At 43.8% G+C, this 23,889-nt stretch overlaps 1 protein-coding gene across 1 annotated transcript in view; it reads right to left on the bottom strand.

The window, feature by feature from the left end:
* Nucleotides 1-23,889, bottom strand: part of LOC123397381 (ubiquitin-60S ribosomal protein L40-like) — a 72,808-nt gene that overhangs the window by 25,530 nt on the left and 23,389 nt on the right. Inside the window, exon 4 of the mRNA XM_045091947.1 lies at nucleotides 11,189-11,202. Within this exon, the coding sequence (XP_044947882.1) occupies nucleotides 11,189-11,202 (14 nt within the window). The remainder of the gene's footprint in view (nucleotides 1-11,188; nucleotides 11,203-23,889) is intronic.

Below are 23,889 nucleotides of genomic sequence, written 5' to 3' on the forward strand. Positions count from 1 at the left end.
CGACTTAGAGATCTTTGATGATAGCAACACTAGGTTCAACTCTAATTTCCTCAGGGGGTGCAAGTGGTCTAATGTAACCCCTACGTATCACAGTTGGAGCTTTAGAATAATCCTTTTTCCTAGCAGGGTATGGTGGTTTATTAGCGTAAGCACAAGGAACAATAGGATCACTAAAGGCAATGACTTTCTCCTCAACTAGATTGGGTTTAGCTATGTTGACTTCTACAGAGGAGTGGTATTTAAACCACTTCTCTTTGGGAAGATCAACATGAGCAGCAAAAGATTCACATAGAGAAGCTACTATCTCAGAGTCAAGTCCATACTTAGCGCTAAAATCTCTAGAACTGTTTGTTTCAACAAAAGATTTAACGCAATCAAACTGGAAATTCATACCTGACTCCTTACCTTATTCAAGCTCCCAATCTTCAGAGTTACGTTTGATTCTTTCCAATAAATTCTACTTGTGGTCAATATCCTTCTTCATAAAAGAACTGGTACAAGAAGTGTCAATCATGGTACAATCTTCATGAGAAAGCCGAGCATAAAAGTTTTGAGTGATAATTTCTCTCGAGAGCTCATGATTGGGGCATGAATATAGCATTGATTTAAGCCTCCCCCAAGCTTGAGCTATGCTTTCCCTGTCACGAGGCCAAAAGTTATAAATATAACTCCGATCACGATGTACTAAATGCATAGGATAAAACTTTTGATGAAATTCCAATTTCAACTGATTGTAGTCCCATGATCCAGTATCATCACATAGCCTATACCATGTCAACGCCTTATCCTTCCAACATAAAGGAAAGACTTTCTTCTTTACCTCATCCTCGGGCAAACCTGCAAGCTTAAATAAACCACAAACTTCATCTACATAGATCAGATGCAAGTCTGGATGTGAAGATCCATCTCCTGTAAAAGGATTAGCCAGCAGTTTCTCAAGCATACCCTAAGGAATTTCATAAAAGATATTTTCAGTAGGTACCACAGGTTGAGGAACAACTCCTCGTGCTTCCGCTCGTGGTGAAGATACCCCGAACCAATTCCTCAAAGGAACAGTTTCCATAGTAACAAGTGACAATAAATTTCAGCACAGTATATAAATGTTTCCTTACCAAAGGCGTTTCACTCCCCAGAAACAGCGCCAGAAAAGAGTCTTGATGACCCACAAGTATAGAGGATCAATCGTAGTCCTTTCGATAAGTAAGAGTGTCGAACCCAACGAGGAGCAGAAGGCTCTCATAAACTGTTTTTAGCAAGGTAATAACTGCAAGCACTGAAAGTAGAGGTAACAAGTGATGGTGTAGCAAGGTGAAACGTAGCAAGTGAAAAGTAACAAGTAACAAGTAGTAGCAACGGTGCAGCAAAGTGGCCCAATCCATTTTGTATTAAGGGACAAGCCTGAACAAAGTCTTATAGGAGGAAAAACGCTCCCGAGGACACATGGGAATTTCTGTCATGCTAGTTTCATCATGTTCATGTGATTCGCGTTCGTTACTTTGATTGTTTGATATGTGGGTGGACCGGCGCTTGGGTACTGCCCTTACTTGGACAAGCATCCCACTTATGATTAACCCCTCTCGCAAGCATCCGCAACTACGAAAGAAGAATTAAGACAATGTCTAACCATAGCATTAAACTAGTGGATCCAAATCAGCCCCTTACGAAGCAACGCATAGACTAGGGTTTAAGCTTCTGTCACTCTAGCAACCCATCATCTACTTACTACTCTCCAATGCCTTCCTCTAGGCCCAAACATGGTGAAGTTATATGTAGTCGACGTTCACATAACACCACTAGAGGAAAACACAACATACAGCATATCAAACTACCGAACGAATACCAAATTCACATGACTATTATCAGCATGACTTATCCCATGTCCTCAGGAACAAAAGTTACTACTCACAAAGCATAATCATAATCATGATCAGATGTGTAATGAGTAGCATCAATGATCTGAACATAAACTCTTCCACCAAGTAATCCAACTAGCATCAACTACAAAGAGTAATCAACAGCAACCTTACAAGTGCCAATCGGAGTCGCGAGACGGAGATTGGTTACAAGAGATGAACTAGGGCTTGGAGAGGAGATGGTGCTAATGAAGATCTTGATGGAGATGACTCCCCTCCGGCGAGAAGAGTGTTGGGGATGACGATGGCGATGATTTCCACCTCCGGGAGGGAAGTTTCCCCGGCAGGATCGTCCTGCCGGAGTTCTAGATTGGATCTGCTCAAGTTCCGCCTCGTGGCGGCGGAGAATCCACGAAAAGCTCCTCCTTGATTTTTTTATGGAACGAAACCCTTCATATAGCAAAAGAGGGGGGCCAGTGGGCCGTCAGGGTGCCCACAAGCCCTGTAGCCGCCACCAGGGGGTGGCGGCTACCAGGCTTGTGGGGCCCTGGTAGCTCCCCTCTCGTACTTCTTTCACCCAGTATTTTTTATATATTCCCAAAAAATTCCACGTTGATTTTCAGGGAATTTGGAGTTGTGCAGAATAGAGGACTCACACTTGCTCCTTTTCCAGTCAAGAATTCCAGCTGCCGGTATTCTCCCTCTTCAAATAAACCTTGCAAAATAAGAGAGAAAAGGCATAAGTATGGTACCACATGGTAATATAACAGCCCAAAAAGCGATAAATATCAACATGAAAGCATGATGCAAAATGGACGTATCATGTCACAATCTTCCTTGTTGCACACCTAGAGAGAGAGACATGCACTCACCGTGATTTTGTCGAGCTTCACTGATATCCTTTGGTTAGACAATTCAGCTCACATGTGCTTCACTTATATCTTTTGAGCTAGTTGATTTTTGCTCTATGTGCTTTACTTATATATTTTAGAGCACGGAAGCGCGTGGCTTGGTAGTTGGTCTATGCTATGAAAGTAGTCTCAAAAAGGGGTAGTTATCCAAAGGGATATGAAAACTTCCACCTTCATGTGCATGGAATAGTTAGAGAAGTTTGATTCGTCTCAATTAGTTTTGAGTTGTGGTTGTGGTAATATTGAAGTTATACTAGTACGGTGTTGTGGATCTAGAAATACTTGTGTTGAAGTTAGTGATTCCCGTAGCATGCACGTATGGTGAACCGCTATGTGATGAAGGCTGAGCATGATTAGTCTATTGATTGTCATCCTTTGTGTGGCGGTCGGGATCGCGCGATGGTTTATACCTACCAACCCTTCCCCTAGGAGTATGCGTTGAATGCTTTGTTTCGATTACTACTAAAACTTTTGCAAGAAGTATATGAGTTCTTCATGACTAATGCTGAGTCCATGGTTTAGATGCACTTTCACCTTCCACCATCACTATCTTCTTTAGTGTCGTGCAACTTTCGCCGGTGCATAAAACCCACCATTAGCCTCCCTCAAAACAGCCACCATACCTACCTACTATGGCTTTTTCAAAGCCATTCCGAAATATATTGCCATGCAACTACCACCATGACATGTCCCACCACTTCTACATTGCCATTGCATGATCGTAAGATAGCTAGCATGATGTTTCCATTGATGTCTGTGCCATGCTAGATCATTGTCACGGTACACTACCGAAGGCATTCCTTATAGAGTCATCATTGCTCTAAGTTTTGAGTTGTAAGTGTGATGATCATCATTGATGGAGCATTGTCCCATGTGAGGAAATAAAAGAGGCCAGCGAAGCCCATTTACAAAAAGAGGCCAAAGATGCCCACCAAGAAAAAGAGGCCAAAGAGCCCACCAAAAAAATGAGAGAAAAAGAGAGAAGGGACAATGCTACTATCTCCTTTCCACACTTGTGCTTATTGAGCACCATGATCTTCATGATTGAGAGTCTCTCGTTTTGTCACCACCATATAGCTAGTGGGAAATTTTCATTATATAACTTGGCTTGTATATTCCAATGATAGGCGTCCTCAAAATTGCCTTAGGTCTTCGTGAGCAAGCAAGTTGGATGCACAGCCACTAGTTTTCTTTAAGAGCTTTCACATACTCTTAGCTCTAGTGCATCATTTGAATGGCAATCCCTACTCATTCACGTTGTATCTATTGATGAGCATCTCCATAGCTCGTTGATATGCCTAGTCAATATGACCATCTTCTCCTTGTTTGCCTTGCAACCTCCACCACACTCCATTCCACTTATAGTGCTAAAACCATGACTCACGCTCATGTATTGCGTGAGAGTTGAAAAAGTTTGAGAAAGTAAAGGTGTGAAAACAATTACTTGGCCAATACTGAGGTTGTGCATAATTTAAATTCGTTGTGCAAGGATGATAGACCATAGCCAGACTATATGATTTTGTAGGGATAAATTTCTTTTGGCCTTGTTATTTTGAAAGTTCATGATTACCTTGCTAGTTTGCTTGAAGTATTATTGTCTCCACGTAAATAGCAAACTATTGTTTTGAATCTAATGGATCTGAACATTCACGTCACACAAGAGGAGTTACAAAGGACATCTATGCTAGGTAGCATGAAAGCATCAAAAATTCATTCTTTATCACTTCCCTACTCGAGGACGAGCATGAGTTAAGCTTGGGAATGCTTGATACGTCTCAAACGTATCTATAATTTTTAATAGTTTCATGCTGTTATCTTGTCAACTTTGGATGTTTTATTTACCTTTTATATTTTTTTGGGACTAACTTATTAATTCAGTGCCAAGTGCGAGTTCCTGTTTTTTCTGTGTTTTTGACTCTTTTCAGATCTGATTTTGGAACGGAGTCCAAACAGAATAAAATCCCCGAAATAAATTTTTCCAGAACAGAAGAAGATCCGGGGACTTGAGGGCCAAGGAAGGGGGCCCACAGGGAGCCCACAAGCCTTGTTGCCGCGGCCACGGGTGCGCGGCAACCAGGCTTGTGGCCTCCCTAACGCTCCCCTGCTCTAGCTCTTTGGCCTATAAATTCCCTAAAATCGCAGAAAAAATCAGGGCGTCCACGAAACCACTTTTCCGCCGCCGCAAGCTTCCGTTTCCGCGAGATCTCATCTGGAGACCCTTCCCGATGCCCTGTCGGAGGGGACTTTGGAGTTGGAGGGCTTCTACATCAACATCATCGCCTCTGCAATGACTCGTGAGTAGTCCACTTCAGACCTACGGGTCCGTAGTTAGTAGCTAGATGGCTTCTTCTCTCTCTTGGATCTTTAATACAAAGTTCTCCATGATCTTCATGGAGATCTATCCGATGTAATCCTCTTTGGCGGTGTGTTTGTCGAGATCCGATGAATTGTGGATTTGTGATAAGATTATCTATGAATTATATTTGAGTCTTTGCTGATTTCTTATATGCATGATTTGATATCCTTGTAAGTCTCTCCGAGTCTTGGGTTTTGTTTGGCCAACTAGATCTATGATTCTTGCAATGAGGAGAAGTGCTTGGTTTTGGGTTCATACCGTGCGGTGACCTTTCCTAGTAACAGCTGGGGCAGCAAGGCACGCATCGTGTTGTTGCCATCAAGATTAACAAGATGGGCTTTCATCATAGATTTGAGATTGTCCATCTACATCATGTCATCTTGCTTAAGGCGTTACTCTGTTCTTATGAACTCAATACACTGGATGCATGCTGGATAGCGGTCGACGTGTGGAGTAATAGTAGTAGATGCAGAAAGTATCGGTCTACTTGTTTTGGACGTGATGCCTATAGATATGATCATTGCCATAGATAACGTCATGCTTTGTGCGGTTCTATCAATTGCTCAACAGTAATTCGTTCACCCACCGTCTACTTGCTTTCATGAGAGAAGCCACTAGCGAACACTACGGCCCCCGGGTCTATTCACAACTATCGTCTCCACTTTTACTTTTACTTTGCTTTGTTTACTTTTTGCTTTCAGTTCTCACTTTGCAAACAATCTATAAGGGATTGATAACCCCTTCATAGCGTTGGGTGCAACCTCTTTGTGTTTGTGCTGGTACTTGTGACTTGAACGCTCCTCCTACTGGATTGATACCTTGGTTCTCAAACTGAAGGAAATACTTACCGCCGCTGTGCTACATCACCCTTTCCGCTTCGAGGGAACACCAACGCAAGGCCAAGGAAGTCCCTAAAGGCGTAGCCTGTAGCAGAAGGATTCCTGGCGCCATTGCCAGGGAAGGTCTTTTGTTGCCGTAGCAAAAGTATTTCTGACGCCGCTTGCCGAGGAGTATGAAGACAAGAATAATCTCGATCCCGCTGATGGTTATTGGTCGGAGAGCGTCTCGGTCATGTTTGCATGTTTCCCGAACCCGTAGGGTCTACACACTTAAGGTTAGATGACGCTAGGGTTATAGGGAAATGTTATACGAGGTTACTGAAAGTTGTTCGGAGTCCCAGATAAGATCCCGGACGTCAAGAGGAGCTCCGGAATAGTCCGGAGGTAAAGATTGATATATAGGATGGATGGTTTTGGACGCCGGAAATGTTTCGGGCGTCACCGGTAGCGTACCGGGACCACCGAAAATGGTCTCGGGGGTCCACCGGGAGGGGCCACCAGGCCCAAGAGGTAGCATCGGCCAAAAGAGGGAGGGCAACCAGCCCAAAGTGGGTTGGTGCGCCTCCCACAAGAGGCCCAAGGCGCAGGAGGAAGAGAAGGGGGGACCCTAGGCGCTGGTGGGCCTAAGGCCCACCTAAGGGGTGCGCCACCCCTCCCCCTGCCCTAGCAGCCGCACCTCCCATCTGGGGGGGGGGGCTGCCGCACCACCTAGAGGGGAAACCCTAGGGGTGGCACCCCCTCCCCTCCTCCTATAAATACCTAGGGGTTTGGGGCTGTTTGGCGCACGGTTTCTTCTCCTCTCGGTGCAGCAGCCTGGACCGACCTTACACGTACGCTTACGTGAGACTGGTTCCACCGACAGACATGCATACCGTGCATAAAGGTGGCTACCGGGTGTCTGTCTCTCCTACTCTAGTCGGACTGGATTTGATGAAAAGGGTCCTTATGAAGGGTAAATAGCTTTGGCATATCATCGTTGTGGCTGTCACGTAGGTAAGAAGGCGTTCTTGCTAGAAACCCAAATTAGCCACGTAAAACTTGCAACAACAATTAGAGGACGTCTAACTTGTTTTTGCAGGGTTTGACATGTGATGTGATATGGCCAAAGTTGTGATGTTGCATGTATGATGTATGAGATGATCATGTTATGGTAATAGGTTTCACGACTTGCATGTCGATGAGTATGACAACCGGTAGGAGCCATATGAGTTGTCTTAATTTATTGTATGAGATGCAACGCTATGTGCTTACTACTTTTACTTCGTTGCTAAAGGTTAGCTATAGTAGTAGTGATAGTAGTAGTTGGCGTGATGACTTCATGGAGACACAATGATGGAGATCATGGTGTCACGCCGGTGACAATTATGATCATGCGATACCTGAAGATAGAGATCGAAAGAGCAAAGATGATAATGGCCATATCATGTCACTATATGATTGCATTGTGATGTTTATCATGTTTTTCATCTTATTGCTTAGAACGATGGTAGCATAATAAGATGTTCCCTCTTAAAATTTCAAGAACATATTCCCCTAAGTGTGCACCGTTGCGAAGGATCGTTGTCTCGAAGCACCACGTGATGATCGGGTGTGATAGATTCCAACGTTCGCATACAACGGGTGTAAGCCAGATTTACACACGCGAAAGCTTAGCATGTACAGACATGACCTCGAATACAAGAGACCGAAAGGTCGAACATGAGTCGTATGGTTGAATACGATCAGCATGAAGTTGCTCACCATGATGACTAGTCTGTCTCACGTGGTGATCGGACACGGGTTAGTCAACATGGATCATGTATCACTTAGATGACTAGAGGGATGTCGATTTAAGTGGGAGTTCATACTTAATTTGATTAAATGAACTTAATTGTCATGAACTTAGTCTAAAAGTTGTCTTTATAAATATTGTAGATGGCCAACGTCAACCTCAATTTCAACGCATTCCTAGAGAAAAACAAGCTGAAAGATGATGGTAGCAACTATGCGGACTGGGTTCGCAACTTGAAGCTCATCCTTGAAGCAGCTAAAAAGGCTTATGTCCTTGATGCGCCGCTAGGTGACCCTCCCGCTCCCGCAGCAGCCCAGGACATTTTGAACGTCTCGCAAACGCGGAGTGATGACTACTCTCTGGTTAGGTGTGGCATGTTATACAGTTTGGAAACGGGGTTCCAAAGGCGTTTTGAGCAACACGATGCATATGAGATGTTCCAAGAGCTGAAACTAATTTTTCAAGCTCATGCCCGTGTCGAGAGATATGAAGTCTCTGACAAGTTCACATGGAGCTGTAAGATGGAGGAGAACAGTTATGTCAGTGAGCACATACTCAAAATGTCTCGGTTACACGGTCGCCTGACTTCACTTGGAGTCAAACTTCCGGATGATGCTATAATTGACAGCATCCTCTAGTCTCTCCCACCAAGCTACAAAGGTTTTGTGCTGAACTACAACATGCAAGGGATGGAGAAGACCATTCCACGAGTTGTACTCGATGCTCAAGTCTGTAGAAGCAGAAATCAAGAAAGAGCATCAAGTGTTGATGGTCAACAAGACCACCAGTTTCAAGAAGGGCAAGTGTAAGAAGAACTTCAAGAAAGACGGCAAAGCCATTGCCGCACCCGGTAAGCCAAATTCCGGGAAGAATAAAAAGAATGGACCCAAGCCTGAGACTGAGTGCTTCTATTGCAAGGGAAAAGGTCACTCGAAGCGGAACTGCCCCAAGTACTTAGCGGACAAGAAAGCCGGCAGCGTTAAAGGTATATGTGATATACATGTTATTGATGTGTACCTTACCAGCGCTCGTAGTAGCTCCTGGGTATTTGATACCGGTGTTGTTGCTCACATTTGCAACTCAAAGCAGGAACTGCGGAATAAGCGGAGACTCGCCAAGGACGAGGTGACAATGCGCATCGGGAATGGCTCCAAGGTCGATGTGATCGCCGTCGGCACGCTACCTCTACATCTCCCGTCGGGATTAGTTTTAAACCTTAATAATTGTTATTTAGTACCAGCTTTGAGCATGAATATTGTATCAGGATCTTGCTTAATGCGAGACGGATACTCATTTAAGTCAGAGAATAATGGTTGTTCTATTTATATGATTGATATGTTTTATGGTCATGCTCCGCTGGTGAATGGTTTATTCTTGATGAATCTCGATCGTGATGTTACACATATTCATAGTGTTAGTACCAAAAGATGTAAAGTCAATAATGATAGTCCCACATACTTGTGGCACTGCCGCCTTGGTCATATCGGTGTTAAGCGCATGAAGAAGCTCCATAGTGATGGACTATTAGAGTCTCTTGACTTTGAATCATTTGACACATGTGAACCGTGCCTCTTGGGCAAGATGACTAAGTCTCTATTCTCAGGAATAATGGAGAGAGCGACCGACTTATTGGAAATAATACATACTGATGTGTGTGGTCCAATGAACGTTGAAGCTCGCGGTAGTTGTCGTTATGTTATCACTCTCACCGATGATTTGAGTAGGTATGGGTATATCTACTTGATGAAGCACAAATCTGAGACGTTTGAAAAGTTCAAGGAATTTCAGAGTGTGGTTGAGAATCAACGTGACAGAAAAATTAAGTGTCTACGATCTGGTCGTGGAGGAGAATATTTGAGTCACGAGTTTGGCACACACCTAAGGAAGTGTGGAATCGTTTCACAACTGACGCCGCCTGGCACACCGCAATGCAACGGAGTATCTGAACGTCGTAATCGCACTTTATTAGATATGGTACGATCTATGATGTCTCTTACCGACTTACCGCTATCATTTTGGGGATACGCATTAGAAACTGCAGCATTCACTTTAAATAGGGCACCGTCTAAATCCGTTGAGACGACACCGTATGAACTATGGTTTGCAAGAAACCTAAGTTGTCGTTTCTTAAAGTTTGGGGCTGCGATGCTTATGTGAAGAAACTTCAACCAGAGAAGCTCGAACCCAAAGCGGAGAAATGCGTATTCATAGGATACCCTAAGGAAACTATTGGGTATACCTTCTATCTTAGATCCGAAGGTAAAACCTTTGTTGCCAAGAACGGATCCTTTCTAGAGAAAGAGTTTCTCTCGAAAGAAGTAAGTGGGAGGAAAGTAGAACTTGATGAGGTAATTACACCCCCTCTCGAACCGGAAAGTAGCACAGCGCGGGAAATTGTTCCTGTGGCGCCTACACCAACAGAAGGGGAAGTTAATGATAATGATCATGAAACTTCGGATCAAGTTACTACTAAACCGCGAAGGTCCACAAGGGCACGCTCCGCACAAGAGTGGTACAGCAACCCTGTGATGGAAATCATGTTGTCAGACAACGGTGAACCTTCGAACTGTGAAGAAGCAATGGCGGGCCCGGATTCCAACAAATGGCTTGAGGCTATGAAATCCGAGATATGATCCATGTATGAGAACAAAGTAAGGACTTTGGTGGACTTGCCCGATGACCGGTGAGCCATAGAAAATAAATGGATCTTCAAGAAGAAGACTGATGCAAACGGTAATGTGACCGTTTATAAAGCTCAACTTGTCGCAAAGGGTTTTTGACAAATTCAAGGAGTTGACTATGAAGATACTTTCTCTCCCGTAGCGAAGCTGAAGTCAGTCCGAATCATGTTAGCAATTGCCGCCTTTTATGAATATGAAATTTGGCAAATGGACGTCAAAACAGCGTTCCTTAACGGGAATCTTAAGGAAGAGTTGTATATGATGCAACCAGAAGGTTTTGTCGACCCTAAGGGTGCTAAAAAAGTGTGCAAGCTCCAGCTCTCCATCTATGCGCTGGTGCAAGCATCTCGGAGTTGGAACATTTGCTTTAATGAGGTGATTAAAGCGTTTGGGTTCATACAGGTTTATGGAGAAGCCTGTCTGTACAAGAAAGTGAGTGGGAGCTCTGTAGCTTTCCTCATACTGTATGTGGATGACATATTATTGATGGGGAATAATATAGAGATGTTGGAGAGCATAAAGGCCTATTTGAACAAGAGTTTTTCAATGAAGGACCTTGGAGAAGCTGCATTCATATTAGGAATCAAGATCTATAGAGATAGATCGAGGCGCCTCATAGGTCTTTCACAAAGTACATACCTTGACAAGATATTGAAGAAGTTCAATATGGAAAACTCAAAGAAAGGGTTCTTGCCAGTTTTGCAAGGTATGAGATTGAGTAAGACAGAGTCACCGACCACGGCAGCAGATAGAGAGAAGATGAGTATTGTCCCCTACGCTTTAGCCGTAGGCTCTGTAATGTATGCCATGTTGTGTATCAGACCTGATATAAACCTTGCCATAAGTTTTGTAGGGAGGTACCAAAGTGATCCCGGTATGGAACACTGGACATCGGTCAAGAATATCCTTAAGTACCTGAAGAGGACTAAGGAGATGTTTCTCGTTTATGGAGGTGACAAAGAGCTCGTCGTAATGGGTTACGTTGATGCTAGCTTCGACACAGATCCGGATGACTCTAAGTCACAGACCGGATAATTGTATGTTTTGAATGGTGGGGCAGTTAGCTGGTGCAGCAGCAAGCAAGAAGTCGTGGCAGCATCTACATGTGAAGCGGAGTACATAGCTGCTTCAGAAGCGGCTCATGAAGGAATTTGGATGAAGGAGCTCATTGCTAGCAGTCCCCGGCAACGGCGCCAGAAAAGAGTTGCTTCCAGTTGCTCAACAATTAGCAATTATCTTGCAATGGCCCACCAGCGTGTGGGATCGCGGCAGTTTTCGAGGGTAGAGTATTCAACCCAAATTTGTTGGTTCGACACGATGGGAGTGAAAGGATATTCTCCAGTATTAGCAGTTCAGTTGTCAGCTCAACCACACCAGAAAGATTAGTATCTCCAAGAAGGAAATAAGCAGCAAAGGTAGTATGATAGTAACGGTGCCAGAAACGATCTGTTGACACGGCAGACTATTCCTAACTGGTGTATCAATGGCGCCAGAAAAGTATTGTAGCAGGTAGTAGCAGTGTAACGAGTAACAAAAGTGGCGAGGAACAGTAGTAGTGACAGCAGTAGCAAGTAGCAGCAGTAGCAAGTAACAGCAACAGCAAGTAACAGTAGTAGCAACAGTAGTGGCAGCAGCAGCAGGACAAAGCAAGTAACAGTAGCAGCAGGACAAAGCAAGTAACAGTAGCAGCAAGTAACAGTAGCAGCAACAGTAGTAACAGCAGCAGAGCAAAGCAAGTAACAATGGCAGTGGGACAAACTCATAGGCAAAGGATTGGTGATTTGTTGGATGACATTCATCATGCAACAGTTATAACACGGAGAGATATGTGGCTAGCTCCCATTCGTCAATGTGATGTAGGCATGCATTTCGTGTGTAGTCATACGTGCTTAGGGAAAAGAACTTGCATGACATCTATTGTACATCCCTCCCGTGGCAGCGGGGTCCAAATGGATACTACGGGATATTAAGGTTCTCCTTTTAATAAAGAACTGGACCAACGCATTAGCACTTGGTGAACACATGAACTCCTCAAACTATGGTCATCACCGGGAGTGGTTCTGGTTATTGTCACTCCGTGGTTGCCGGATCATAACACATAGTAGGTAACTACAACTTGCAAGATCGGATCTAAAACACACATATATTGGTGACAACATAATAATTTCAGATCTGAAATCATGGCACTTGGGCCCTAGTGACAAGCATTAAGCATGGCAAAGTAGTAGCAACATCAATCTCAGAACATAGTGGATACTAGGGATCAATCCCCGTCAAAACTAACTCGATTACATGATAGATCTCATCCTACTCATCACCGCCCAGCGAGCCTACGAATAGATTACTCACGAACGATGAAGAGCTTCATGGAATTGGAGAGGGAAGAAGGTTGATGATGACGATGGTGACGATCTCCTTGATCCGGAGCCCAAAACGGACTCCAGATCTGCCCTCCAGGGCAAGAACGGGATGTGGCGGCGCCTCTGGATCGGAAAACGCGATGAACTCCTCTCTCCTTATTTTTTTCGGGACGAAAGGGAATAAATAGAGCTGGAATTGGGGGGGGGCAGAGCCACGTGGGCCCCACAAACCCGGTAGCCGCGGCCAGGGGGGAGGTCGCGGCTACAGGGCTTGTGGCCCACTGGCCCGTCCCCTCCGGTGGATCTTTGCGCAGTTATTTTTCATATTTTCCAGAAATATTCTCCGTAAATTTTCAGGACGTTCCAAGAACTTTCATTTCTGCACAAAAACAACACCATGGCAATTCTGCTGAAAACAGCATCAGTCCGGGTTAGTTCCATTCAAATGATGCAAATTAGAGTCCAAAACAAGGGCAAAAGAGTTTGGAAAAGTAGATACGATGGAGACGTATCAACTCCCCCAAGCTTAAAACCTTGATTTTCCTCAAGCAACTCAGTTGACAAACTGAAAGAGAAAGAAAAACTTTGACAAACTCTGTATGATCTTGTTGTTGCAACTATGTCTAACTCATAACCAGAATTTCAGCAAGATCACAAGTTAACCACATAAGCAAGTGACACATAGGTCTCACGATAAACTAATATCAATGGCATAATCAGCTAGCGAGCAAATAATAATGAGTTTCAGATACCAACAATTCAATCAAAACAAGCATGAAGCAATATGAATAGGTGGTATCTCGCTAGCTCTTTCTGAGACCGCAAAACATAAATGCAGAGCACTTTCAAAGATCAAGGGCTGACCAAACATTGTAATTCATAGCAACGAAGATCCAGTCATAGTCATACTCAATATCAATCAAAAGCAAAGCATAAAAATGACAGAGGTGCCCTATAATTGGTGCTTATATAAGAAGAGGATGACTCAACAGGAAAATAAATAGACAGGCCCTTCACAGAGGGAAGCATTGATTTGCAGAGGTGCCAGAGCTCAAGCTTTGAAAACAGAGATAATAATTTTGGGTGGCATGCTTTCATTGTCAACGCAATGACCAAGAGTTCTCAGTATCTTCCATGATACTCATGCTATAGGCGGTTCCCAAATAGAAAAGTGAAGTTTTAACTCCCCCACCACCAATCAATCACACTCCACGGCTAGCCGAATCCTCGGGTACCGTCCATACTAACATCAATCCAGGGGGAGTCTTGTTTTACAGTTATGTTTTTGATTTAAGCGTGGAACTGTACATTCCAATTACTGGCCCCTTTCTCGTGAATGACAGTGAATAAACACATGTCGAGGATAACACGCCTAACATGGAAGATACCAATAGCCCCTTGTCACCACATGAGCGGTTCGGGCATGCAAAACAGATTATTTCTTGAAGGTTTACAGAATGGCACATGCAAATTTACTTGGAACGACAGGTAGATACCGCAAATAGGTAGGTATGATGGACTCTCATGGAAAAACTTTTGGGTTTATGGAAGTGAATGCACAAGCAGTATTCCGCTTAGTACAAGTGAAGGCTAGCAAAAGACTAGGAAGCGACCAACTAGAGAGCGACAACAGTCATCAAGATGCAATGAGTTTGACTAACATTGAGTGCAAGCATGAGCAGGATATAAATCACCATGAACACGAACATCATAGAGGCTATGTTGATTTTGTTTCAACTACATGCATGAACATGCGCCAAGTCAAACCACTTGAATCATTCCAAGGAGAATACCATCCTATCATACTACATCATAGTCATCTCAAAATCTATGTTGGCATTCAAGACAAACCATTATGAGCTCCTAGCTAATTAAGCATGGCATCAGAAACTGTGATCTCTAAGTTGTCATTGCAAACATGATTCTCTCTCAACAAAGCTGAATCTGGGACGACAAGCTAGTCATATTTACAAAAACAAAATAGATAAAGTTCATACCAGCTTTTCCAGTCTCGGTCACTTCATCATATATCATCATTATTGCCTTTCACTTGCACGACCGAACGATGTGAACAATAATAAGAGTGCTCGTGCATTGGACTAAGCTGAATCTGCAGGCAAACACAAAGGAGAAGACAAAGTAATATGGCTCTTTAACAACTGAACAATTATGCATGCGAGAGCCACTAAACATTGTAACCATGGTCTTCTACCTCGACTCAAAGAAAAAGAAAACCATTTACACGAGAAAGCTCCCAACAAGCAAAAGAAGAAAGGAAAATCTTTTGGGGTTTTCTCAAAAGGACACAAAACAAGAAAGCAAGAAAACGAGAATAAACTAGCATGGATAATACACTGGCAAAGTGTAAACACCGACTAACAAAGTGAAAGCATAAACATGAATGTAAAGTTGGTGCAAACACGTACTCCCCCAAGCTTAGGCTTTTGGCCTAGCTTGGTCTACTCCCAAGGAGGGAAATAACCAGCTTCGGGATACTCCGGAGCGGACTGTGGATGCCACTGCTGTGTGAGCTCCTCTGGCTCCCACTGATAAACTGGCGTCTGGTACTCGACTGGCGGCTCGGGCACGGGCACCTGTGGTTGGGCCAAGCCCCAATATGCGTAGATGTCCGAGGGCATAATAGTGTACCTCCATGCATGAAGATTGAACAAAGAAGGAGCAGGCAAAGTAATAGTCTCACGAGTACCCTAACTAAATACTATAGGATTCTTCCTCGAATAAAAGTTGAAGCTTGGAACGAAAATATTGGTGAGGAGAAGGTATTGTGGGCACTTATCTTCAACGAACGCGGTAAGACCTGCGTTCTCCACCAAGTAATAAAAGTCTTCATAAAGCCCAGCGGCGCGCAAAAATTCATCACTTGGCCACTCGCACGCTCGAACTTCTGTGACTCGAGGAACCATGTACTTGGGGTAGTTCTTCTCATACTCCTTGGAGTTACGGCTTGAAGAGCCTCTCAAGAACCTCCTCATCTTTTCCCTTTTTCTAACTCTGAAAAATTCTGAAATTTTTAGAGACTTCGAAAGAAAAGTGAGTAAGGATTAACCCAACTCGTAGCAACTACTCCTACAAGTTCCTAGAGACCGTATCACGTGCTAAAACTACTTGGGACCAGCTAAAATCAACATTTCAAGCTCAAGAACAGGGTCACCAAGGTAGCAAGAATACACGAAGGATAAAGCACTAGAGTAGAAACTAATTGGACCAATGGAGAAGTCACTTACCAAGGAGTGATTTCCCCAAAATGGTTCGGAGAATGCTGCTTTGAGCAAGGAGATCAAAAATCACGGCCAAATGAGCAAGAACACGGGTTTGAGCTACGAAACAATTTTTTCTGGAGGTAGAAGAAGAGGATGGGAGCTGGAATGAGTGGAGGGGGTCCCTGTGGGACCCACAAGCTTGGTAGCCACGGCCAGGGGGAGGTCGCGGCTACAGGGCTTGTGGCCCACTGGTGTGGCCCCCAGGCCAGCTCTCAGTCCTAGTATTTTTCAAAAAATCTAGAAAAAATCATATTTTATTTTCAGGACCATCGGAGAACTTTTATTTTCGGGGTACTTTTCTCCGGGACGCTAAAACAGAAAACAAGAAAAACTAAACTAAATCTATCATTTTTCTTCTAAGCAACAGAAAGTGAAAGCTTAAAACAGAGGTATGTGACTCCTTGATTCATCCATTTGATGGTCATCGAAAGAAATCCGTCAATGGGGTTGATCAAATCCCCTCAACAAAACTTTTTCAAATCGCAAAAGGAAACGGAGAATTGTCGAATAGCCACTAAGTCGCCTCAATGGGGATATGATTTTCCCCAACAAGCAAATCATACTTCATCTTAACACGAGGAATAGGGCATTCAAAGCTCCCAATAAGAATCGATGATATTTTTTCGATAGCATTGATGCAATGTACTTGATATCTTTTCTTCGGAAAGTGCACTGTATGCACATTACCGTTGACACGGAAGGTGACATTGCCTTTGCTGCAATCTATAACTGCCCTTGCGGTGTTTAAGAATGGTCTTCCAAGAATGATCGCCATGACATCATCCTCAGGAATATCCAGGATAACAAAGTCCGTTAAGATAGTAACGTTAGCAACCACAACAGGCACATCCTCGCAAATGCCGACAGGGAAAGCAGTTGATTTGTCGGCCATTTGCAGAGAAATTTCAGTGGGTGTCAACTTATCCAGTTCAAGTCTACGATAAAGAGAGAGAGGCATAACACTAACACCGGCTCCAAGGTCACATAAGGCATTTCTTACGTAGTTTCCTTTAATGGAGCAAAGTATAGTGGGCACTCCGGGATCACCAAGTTTCTTAGGAGTTCCACCTTTGAAAGTGTAATTGGCAAGCATGGTGAAGATCTCAAGATCTGGTATCTTTCGTTTATTAGTCACGATATCTTTCATGTACTTGGCATATGGAGACATTTTGAGCATATCAATTAACCGCATGTGCAGAAATACGGGTCTCAACATTTCAATAAAGCGCTCAAAATCCTCATCATCCTTTTTCTTGGATGGCTTAGGATGAAAGGGCATGGGTCTTTGAACCCATGGCTCCCTTTCTTTACCATGCTTCCTAGCAGTGAAGTCATTCTTATCGTATCTCTTAGGTTGTGGGTTATCAGGATTAACCGTAGGTTCAATCTCCACATCCTTATCATTGCTAGGTTGAGCATTATTATGAACATTGATGTCCATATTGTCACGAGGTTCATTTTCATCACCATATTGTGTTTCTACATAAGACGCGGAAATATCATTTGGTTCTTCAGGTGTGACTGTATTTGGTGAACTGGCATGTAGGTTTCTATCATCCTTCTTCTTATTCTTAGGATGACTGGGTGTATCAGCATTAATTCCTTGAGAATCTTGATCCATTCTCTTAGGATGGCCTTCAGGATACAAAGGTTCCTGAGTCATTTTGCCTCCTCTAGTAATGACTCTGACAGAGTTGTCATTTAATTCATTGAGCAAGTCATTCTGAGTTTTAAGTACTTGTTCTACCTGAGTAGTAATCATAGAGGCATGTTTACTCAGAAGCTTCAAATCATTGACATTTCTGTCTACACAAGCACTTAAATGACTAAGCATACGAGTACTTTGTTCCAATTGTTCGCTAACATAATCATTGAAACTCTGTTGTTTGGCAACAAAGTTGTCAAATTCATCAAAGCATAGGTTAGTAGGTTTGTCAAAAGGAATATCACTCTCATTGAATCTACGCAGAGAATTCACCTCTACTACTTGTATCGGGTTATCGAGACCATGGATCTCTTCGATAGGCGGTAGATTTTTGACTTCTTCAGATCTAATGCCTTTCTCTTGCATAGATTTCTTGGCTCCTTGCATATCTTCGGGGCTGAGGAATAGAATACCTCTTTTCTTAGGAGTTGGCTGATGACCCACAAGTATAGGGGATCAATCGTAGTCCTTTCGATAAGTAAGAGTGTCGAACCCAACGAGGAGCAGAAGGCTCTGATAAACAGTTTTCAGCAAGGTAATAACTGCAAGCACTGAAAGTAGAGGTAACAAGTGATGGTGTAGCAAGGTGAAACGTAGCAAGTGAAAAGTTACAAGTAACAAGTAGTAGCAACGGTGCAGCAAAGTGGCCCAATCCCTTTTGTAGCAAGGGACAAGCCTGAACAAAGTCTTATAGGAGGAAAAACGCTCCCGAGGACACACGGGAATTTCTGTCATGCTAGTTTCATCATGTTCATGTGATTCGCGTTCGTTACTTTGATAGTTTGATATGTGGGTGGACCGGCGCTTGGGTACTGCCCTTACTTGGACAAGCATCCGACTTATGATTAACCCATCTCGCAAGCATTCGCAACTACGAAAGAAGAATTAAGACAACGTCTAACCATAGCATTAAACTAGTGGATCCAAATCAGCCCCTTACGAAGCAACGCATAGACTAGGGTTTAAGCTTCTTTCACTCTAGCAACCCATCATCTACTTACTACTCCCCAATGCCTTCCTCTAGGCCCAAACATGGTGAAGTGTTATGTAGTCGACGTTCACATAACACCACTAGAGGAAAACACAACATACAGCATATCAAAATACCGAACGAATACCAAATTAACATGACTATTATCAGCATGACTTATCTCATGTCCTCAGGAACAAAAGTAACTACTCACAAAGCATAATCATAATCATGATCAGAGGTGTAATGAGTAGCATCAAGGATCTGAACATAAACTCTTCCACCAAGTAATCCAACTAGCATCAACTACGAAGAGTAATCAACACTACTAGCAACCTTACAAGTGCCAATCGGAGTTGCGAGACGGAGATTGGTTACAAGAGATGAACTAGGGCTTGGAGAGGAGATGGTGCTGATGAAGATGTTGATGGAGATGACTCCCCTCCGGTGAGAGGAGTGTTGGTGATGACGATGGCGACGATTTCCCCCTCCGGGAGGGAAGTTTCCCCGGCAGGATCGTCCTGCCGGAGCTCTAGATTGGATCTTCTCAAGTTCCGCCTCGTGGCGGCGGAGAATCCACCAAAAAGCTCATCCTTGATTTTTTTCTGGAACGAAACCCTTCATATAGCAAAAGAGGGGGGCCAGTGGGCCGTCAGGGTGCCCACAAGCCCTATAACCGCCACCAGGGGGTGGCGGCTACCAGGCTTGTGGGGCCCAGGTAGCTCCCCTCTGGTACTTCTTTCACCCAGTATTTTTTTATATTCCCAAAAAAATCCACGTTGATTTTCAGGGCATTTGGAGTTGTGCAGAATAGAGGACTCAGACTTGCTCCTTTTCCAGTCCAGAATTCCAGCTGTCGGTATTCTCCCTCTTCAAATAAACCTTGCAAAATAAGAGAGAAAAGGCATAAGTATGGTACCACAAGGTAATATAACAGCCCAAAAAGCGATAAATACCAACATGAAAGCATGATACAAAATGGACCTATCATTGGCTTAGGAGGTGGTTCGGGAATAGTCCAAGCATTATCGTTGATCAAGATGTTATTCAACAGGATCTCAGCTTGTTCTACAGTTCGTCCCCTAAAAACACAACCGGCACAACTATCTAGGTGGTCTCTAGAAGCATTGGTAAGTCCGTTATAGATGATATCAAGTATCTCGTTCTTCTTAAGAGGGTGATCAGGCAAAGCATTCTGTAGCTAGATGAGCCTCCCCCAAGCTTGTGGGAGACTCTCTTCTTTGAGTTGAGCAAAGTTGTATATTTCCTGCAAGGCAGCTTGCTTCTTACGGGCAGGGAAATATTTCTCACAGTAGTAATAGACCATATCCTGGGGACTACTCACACATCCAGGAGCAAGAGAAGTGAACCATGCTTTAGCGTCATCCTTTAGAGAGAAAGGAAATAGCTTAAGGATATAGTAGTAGCGGATCTTCTCCTCACTAGTGAAAAGGGTGGCTATATCGTGTAGTTTGGTAAGATGGGCTACAACCGTCTCAGACTCATAACCGTGGAAAGGATCAGATTCAACTAGAGAGATTATCTCAGGGTCGACAGAGAATTCATAATCCTCATCGGTGATAAAGATAGGTGAAGTGGCAAACTTCGAGTCGTATTTCATCCTAGATTTTAGAGATTTTTCCTTCCACTTGAGAAGTAATTTCTCAGCGTCATAGGCATCCTTACACGCAAGAAAATCCTCAGCTATCTCTCCCTCCATAACATAACCCTGAGGTATATCAGGCAATTCATATCTAGGAGAGCTAGATCTAGCGGGAGAAAAAACAGGTTCTATCTCAATAGTATCGGCAGTTTCAGAAGCATCACAAGGATTGGCAGTAACTCTAGCAATATGAGCATCAAGGAATACCCCTAGTGGCATATCAAGCAAAGTAGCATCTCTAGCAGTATCAAGCATAGCATCATCAGGCAAAATAGCATCTCTAGCATCATCAGGCAAACCAGTATCAGGCATAGCATCTCTAGCAGTATCAGGCATAGTAGCATCATAAGCATCATCAATAGCAGTAGCATCTCCAGCATCATCTAGCACAGGCGACATATTAAGATTTCTAGCAGGAGGTGTTGTCAAACTTACTCATAACTGACGGTGAATCAAGTGCAGAGCTAGATGGCAGTTCCTTACCTCCCCTTGTAGTTGAGGGCAAGACTTTGGTTCTTGGATCATTCTGATTCTTCATAGTGATCAGCAGATATAAATCCCAAGTGACTCAGAGAATATAGCTATCCCTCCCCGGCAACGGCGCCAGTAAAGAGCTGCTAGCAGTCCCCGGCAACGGCGCCAGAAAAGAGCTGCTTCCAGTTGCTCAACAATTAGCAATTGTCTTGCAATGGCCCACCAGCGTGTGGGATCGCAGCAGTTTTTGAGGGTAGAGTATTCAACCCAAATTAGTTGGTTCGACACGATGGGAGTGAAAGGATATTCTCCAGTATTAGCAGTTGAGTTGTCAGCTCAACCACAGCTGAAAGATTAGTATCTGCAAGCAGGAAATAAGCAGCAAAGGTAGTATGATAGCAACGGTGCCAGAAACGATCTGTTGACAAGGCAGACTATTCCTAACTGTTGTATCAATGGCGCCAGAAAAGTGTTGTAGCAGGTAGTAGCAGTGTAACGAGTAACAACAGTAGCAAGTAACAACAACAACAAGTAACAGTAGTAGCAACAGTAGTGGCAGCAGCAGCAGGACAAAGCAAGTAACAGTAGCAGCAACAGTAGTAATAGCAGCAGAGCAAAGCAAGTAACAATGGCAGTGGGACAAACTCGTAGGCAATGGATCGGTGATTTGTTGGATGACATTCATCATGCAACAGTTATGACACAGAGAGATATGTGGCTAACTCCCGTTCGTCAATGTGATGTAGGCATGCATTCTGTGTGTAGTCATACGTGCTTAGAGAAAAGAACTTGCACTACATCTATTGTCCATCCCTCCCGTGGCAGCGGGGTCCAAATGGATTATACGGGATATTAAGGTTCTCCTTTTAATAAAGAACCGGACCAACGCATTAGCACTTGGTGAACACATGAACTCCTCAAACTATGGTCATCACCGGGAGTGGTTCCGGTTATTATCACTCCGGGGTTGCCGGATCATAACACATAGTAGGTAACTACAACTTGCAAGATCGTATCTAAAACACACATATATTGGTGACAACATAATAATTTCAGATCTAAAATCATGGCACTCGGGCCCTACTGACAAGCATTAAGCATGGCAAAGTAGTAGCAACATCAATCTCAGAACATAGTGGATACTAGGGATCAATCCCCGTCAAAACTAACTCGATTACATGATAGATCTCATCCTACTCATCACCGCCGAGCGAGCCTACGAATAGATTACTCACGAACTATGAAGAGCTTCATGGAATTGGAGAGGGAAGAAGGTTGATGATGACGATGGCGACGATCTCCTTGATTCGGAGCCCAAAACGGACTCCAGATCTGCCCTCTAGGGCAAGAACGGGATGTGGCGGCGCCTCTGGATCAGAAAACGCGATGAACTCCTCTCTCCTTATTATTTTCGGGACGAAAGGGAATAAATAGCGCTGGAATTGGGGGCGGCAGAGCCACGTGGGCCCCACAAGCCTGGTAGCCGCGGCTACAAGGCTTGTGGCCCACTGTCCCGTCCCCTCCGGTGGATCTTTGCGCAGGTATTTTTCATATTTTCCAGAAATATTCTCCGTAAATTTTCAGGACGTTCCGAGAACTTTCATTTCTGCACAAAAACAACACCATAGCAATTCTGCTGAAAACAACATCAGTTTGTGTTAGTTCCATTCAAAGCACGTCGGGTCCAATGACACTCTTCTGTGATAACACTGGGGCCATTGCCATAGCCAAGGAGCCCAGGTTTCACCGAAAGACCAAGCACATCAAACGCCGCTACAAATCCATCCAGGACCATGTCCAGAGTGGAGTAATAGAGATTTGTAAAGTACATACGGATCTGAATGTTGCAGACCCGTTGACTAAACCTCTTCCTTGAGCAAAACATGATCAACACCATAATGCTATGGGTGTTCGATACATCACAATGTAACTAGATTATTGACTCTAGTGCAAGTGGGAGACTGTTGGAAATATGCCCTAGAGGCAATAATGAAATGGTTATTATCATATTTCCTTGTTCATCATAATTGTCTATTGTTCATGCTATAATTGTATTAACAGGAAACAGTAATACATGTGTGAATAAATAGATCCCAATGTGTCCCTAGCAAGCCTCTAGTTGGCTAGCTCGTTGATCAATAGATGATCATGGTTTCCTAATCATGGACATTAGGTGTCATTGATAACGGGATCACATCATTGGGAGAATGATGTGATGGACAAGACCCAATCCTAAGCACAGCACTAGATCGTATTGTTCGTATGCTAAAGCTTTTCTAATGTCAAGTGTCTTTTCCTTCGACCGTGAGATTGTGCAACTCCCGGATACCGTAGTAGTGCTTTGGGTGTATCAAACGTCACAACGTAACTGGGTGACTATAAAGGTGCACTACGGGTACCTCTGAAAGTGTCTGTTGGGTTGGTACGAATCGAGATCGGGATTTATCACTCCGTATGATGGAGAGGTATCTCTAGGCCCACTCGGTAGAACATCATCATGAGCTCAATGTGACTAAGTAGTTAGTCACAGGATGACGTGCTACGGAACAAGTAAAGAGACTTACCGGTAACGAGATTGAACAAGGTATAGGTATACCGACGATCGAATCTCGGGCAAGTTTTATACCGACAGACAAAGGGAATTGTATACGGGATTGATTGAATCCTTGACATCGTGGTTCATCCGATGAGATCATCATGGAACATGTGGGAGCCACCATGGGTATCCAGATCCCGCTGATGGTTATTGGCCGGAAGCGTCTTGGTCATGTCTGCATGTTTCCCGAACCCGTAGGGTCTACACACTTAAGGTTCGATGATGTTAGGGTTATAGGGAAATGTTATACGAGGTTACCGAAAGTTGTTTGGAGTCCCGGATGAGATCCCAGACGTCACGAGGAGCTCCGGAATAGTCCGGAGGTAAAGATTGATATATAGGATGGATGGTTTTGGACGCCGAAAATGTTTTGGACGTCACCGGTAGCGTACAGGGACCACCGGAAATGGTCCCGGGGGTCCACCGGGA

This window comes from Hordeum vulgare, chromosome 5H, assembly GCF_904849725.1.
Source record: "Hordeum vulgare subsp. vulgare chromosome 5H, MorexV3_pseudomolecules_assembly, whole genome shotgun sequence".
NCBI classification, from domain to species: Eukaryota; Viridiplantae; Streptophyta; class Magnoliopsida; order Poales; family Poaceae; genus Hordeum; species Hordeum vulgare.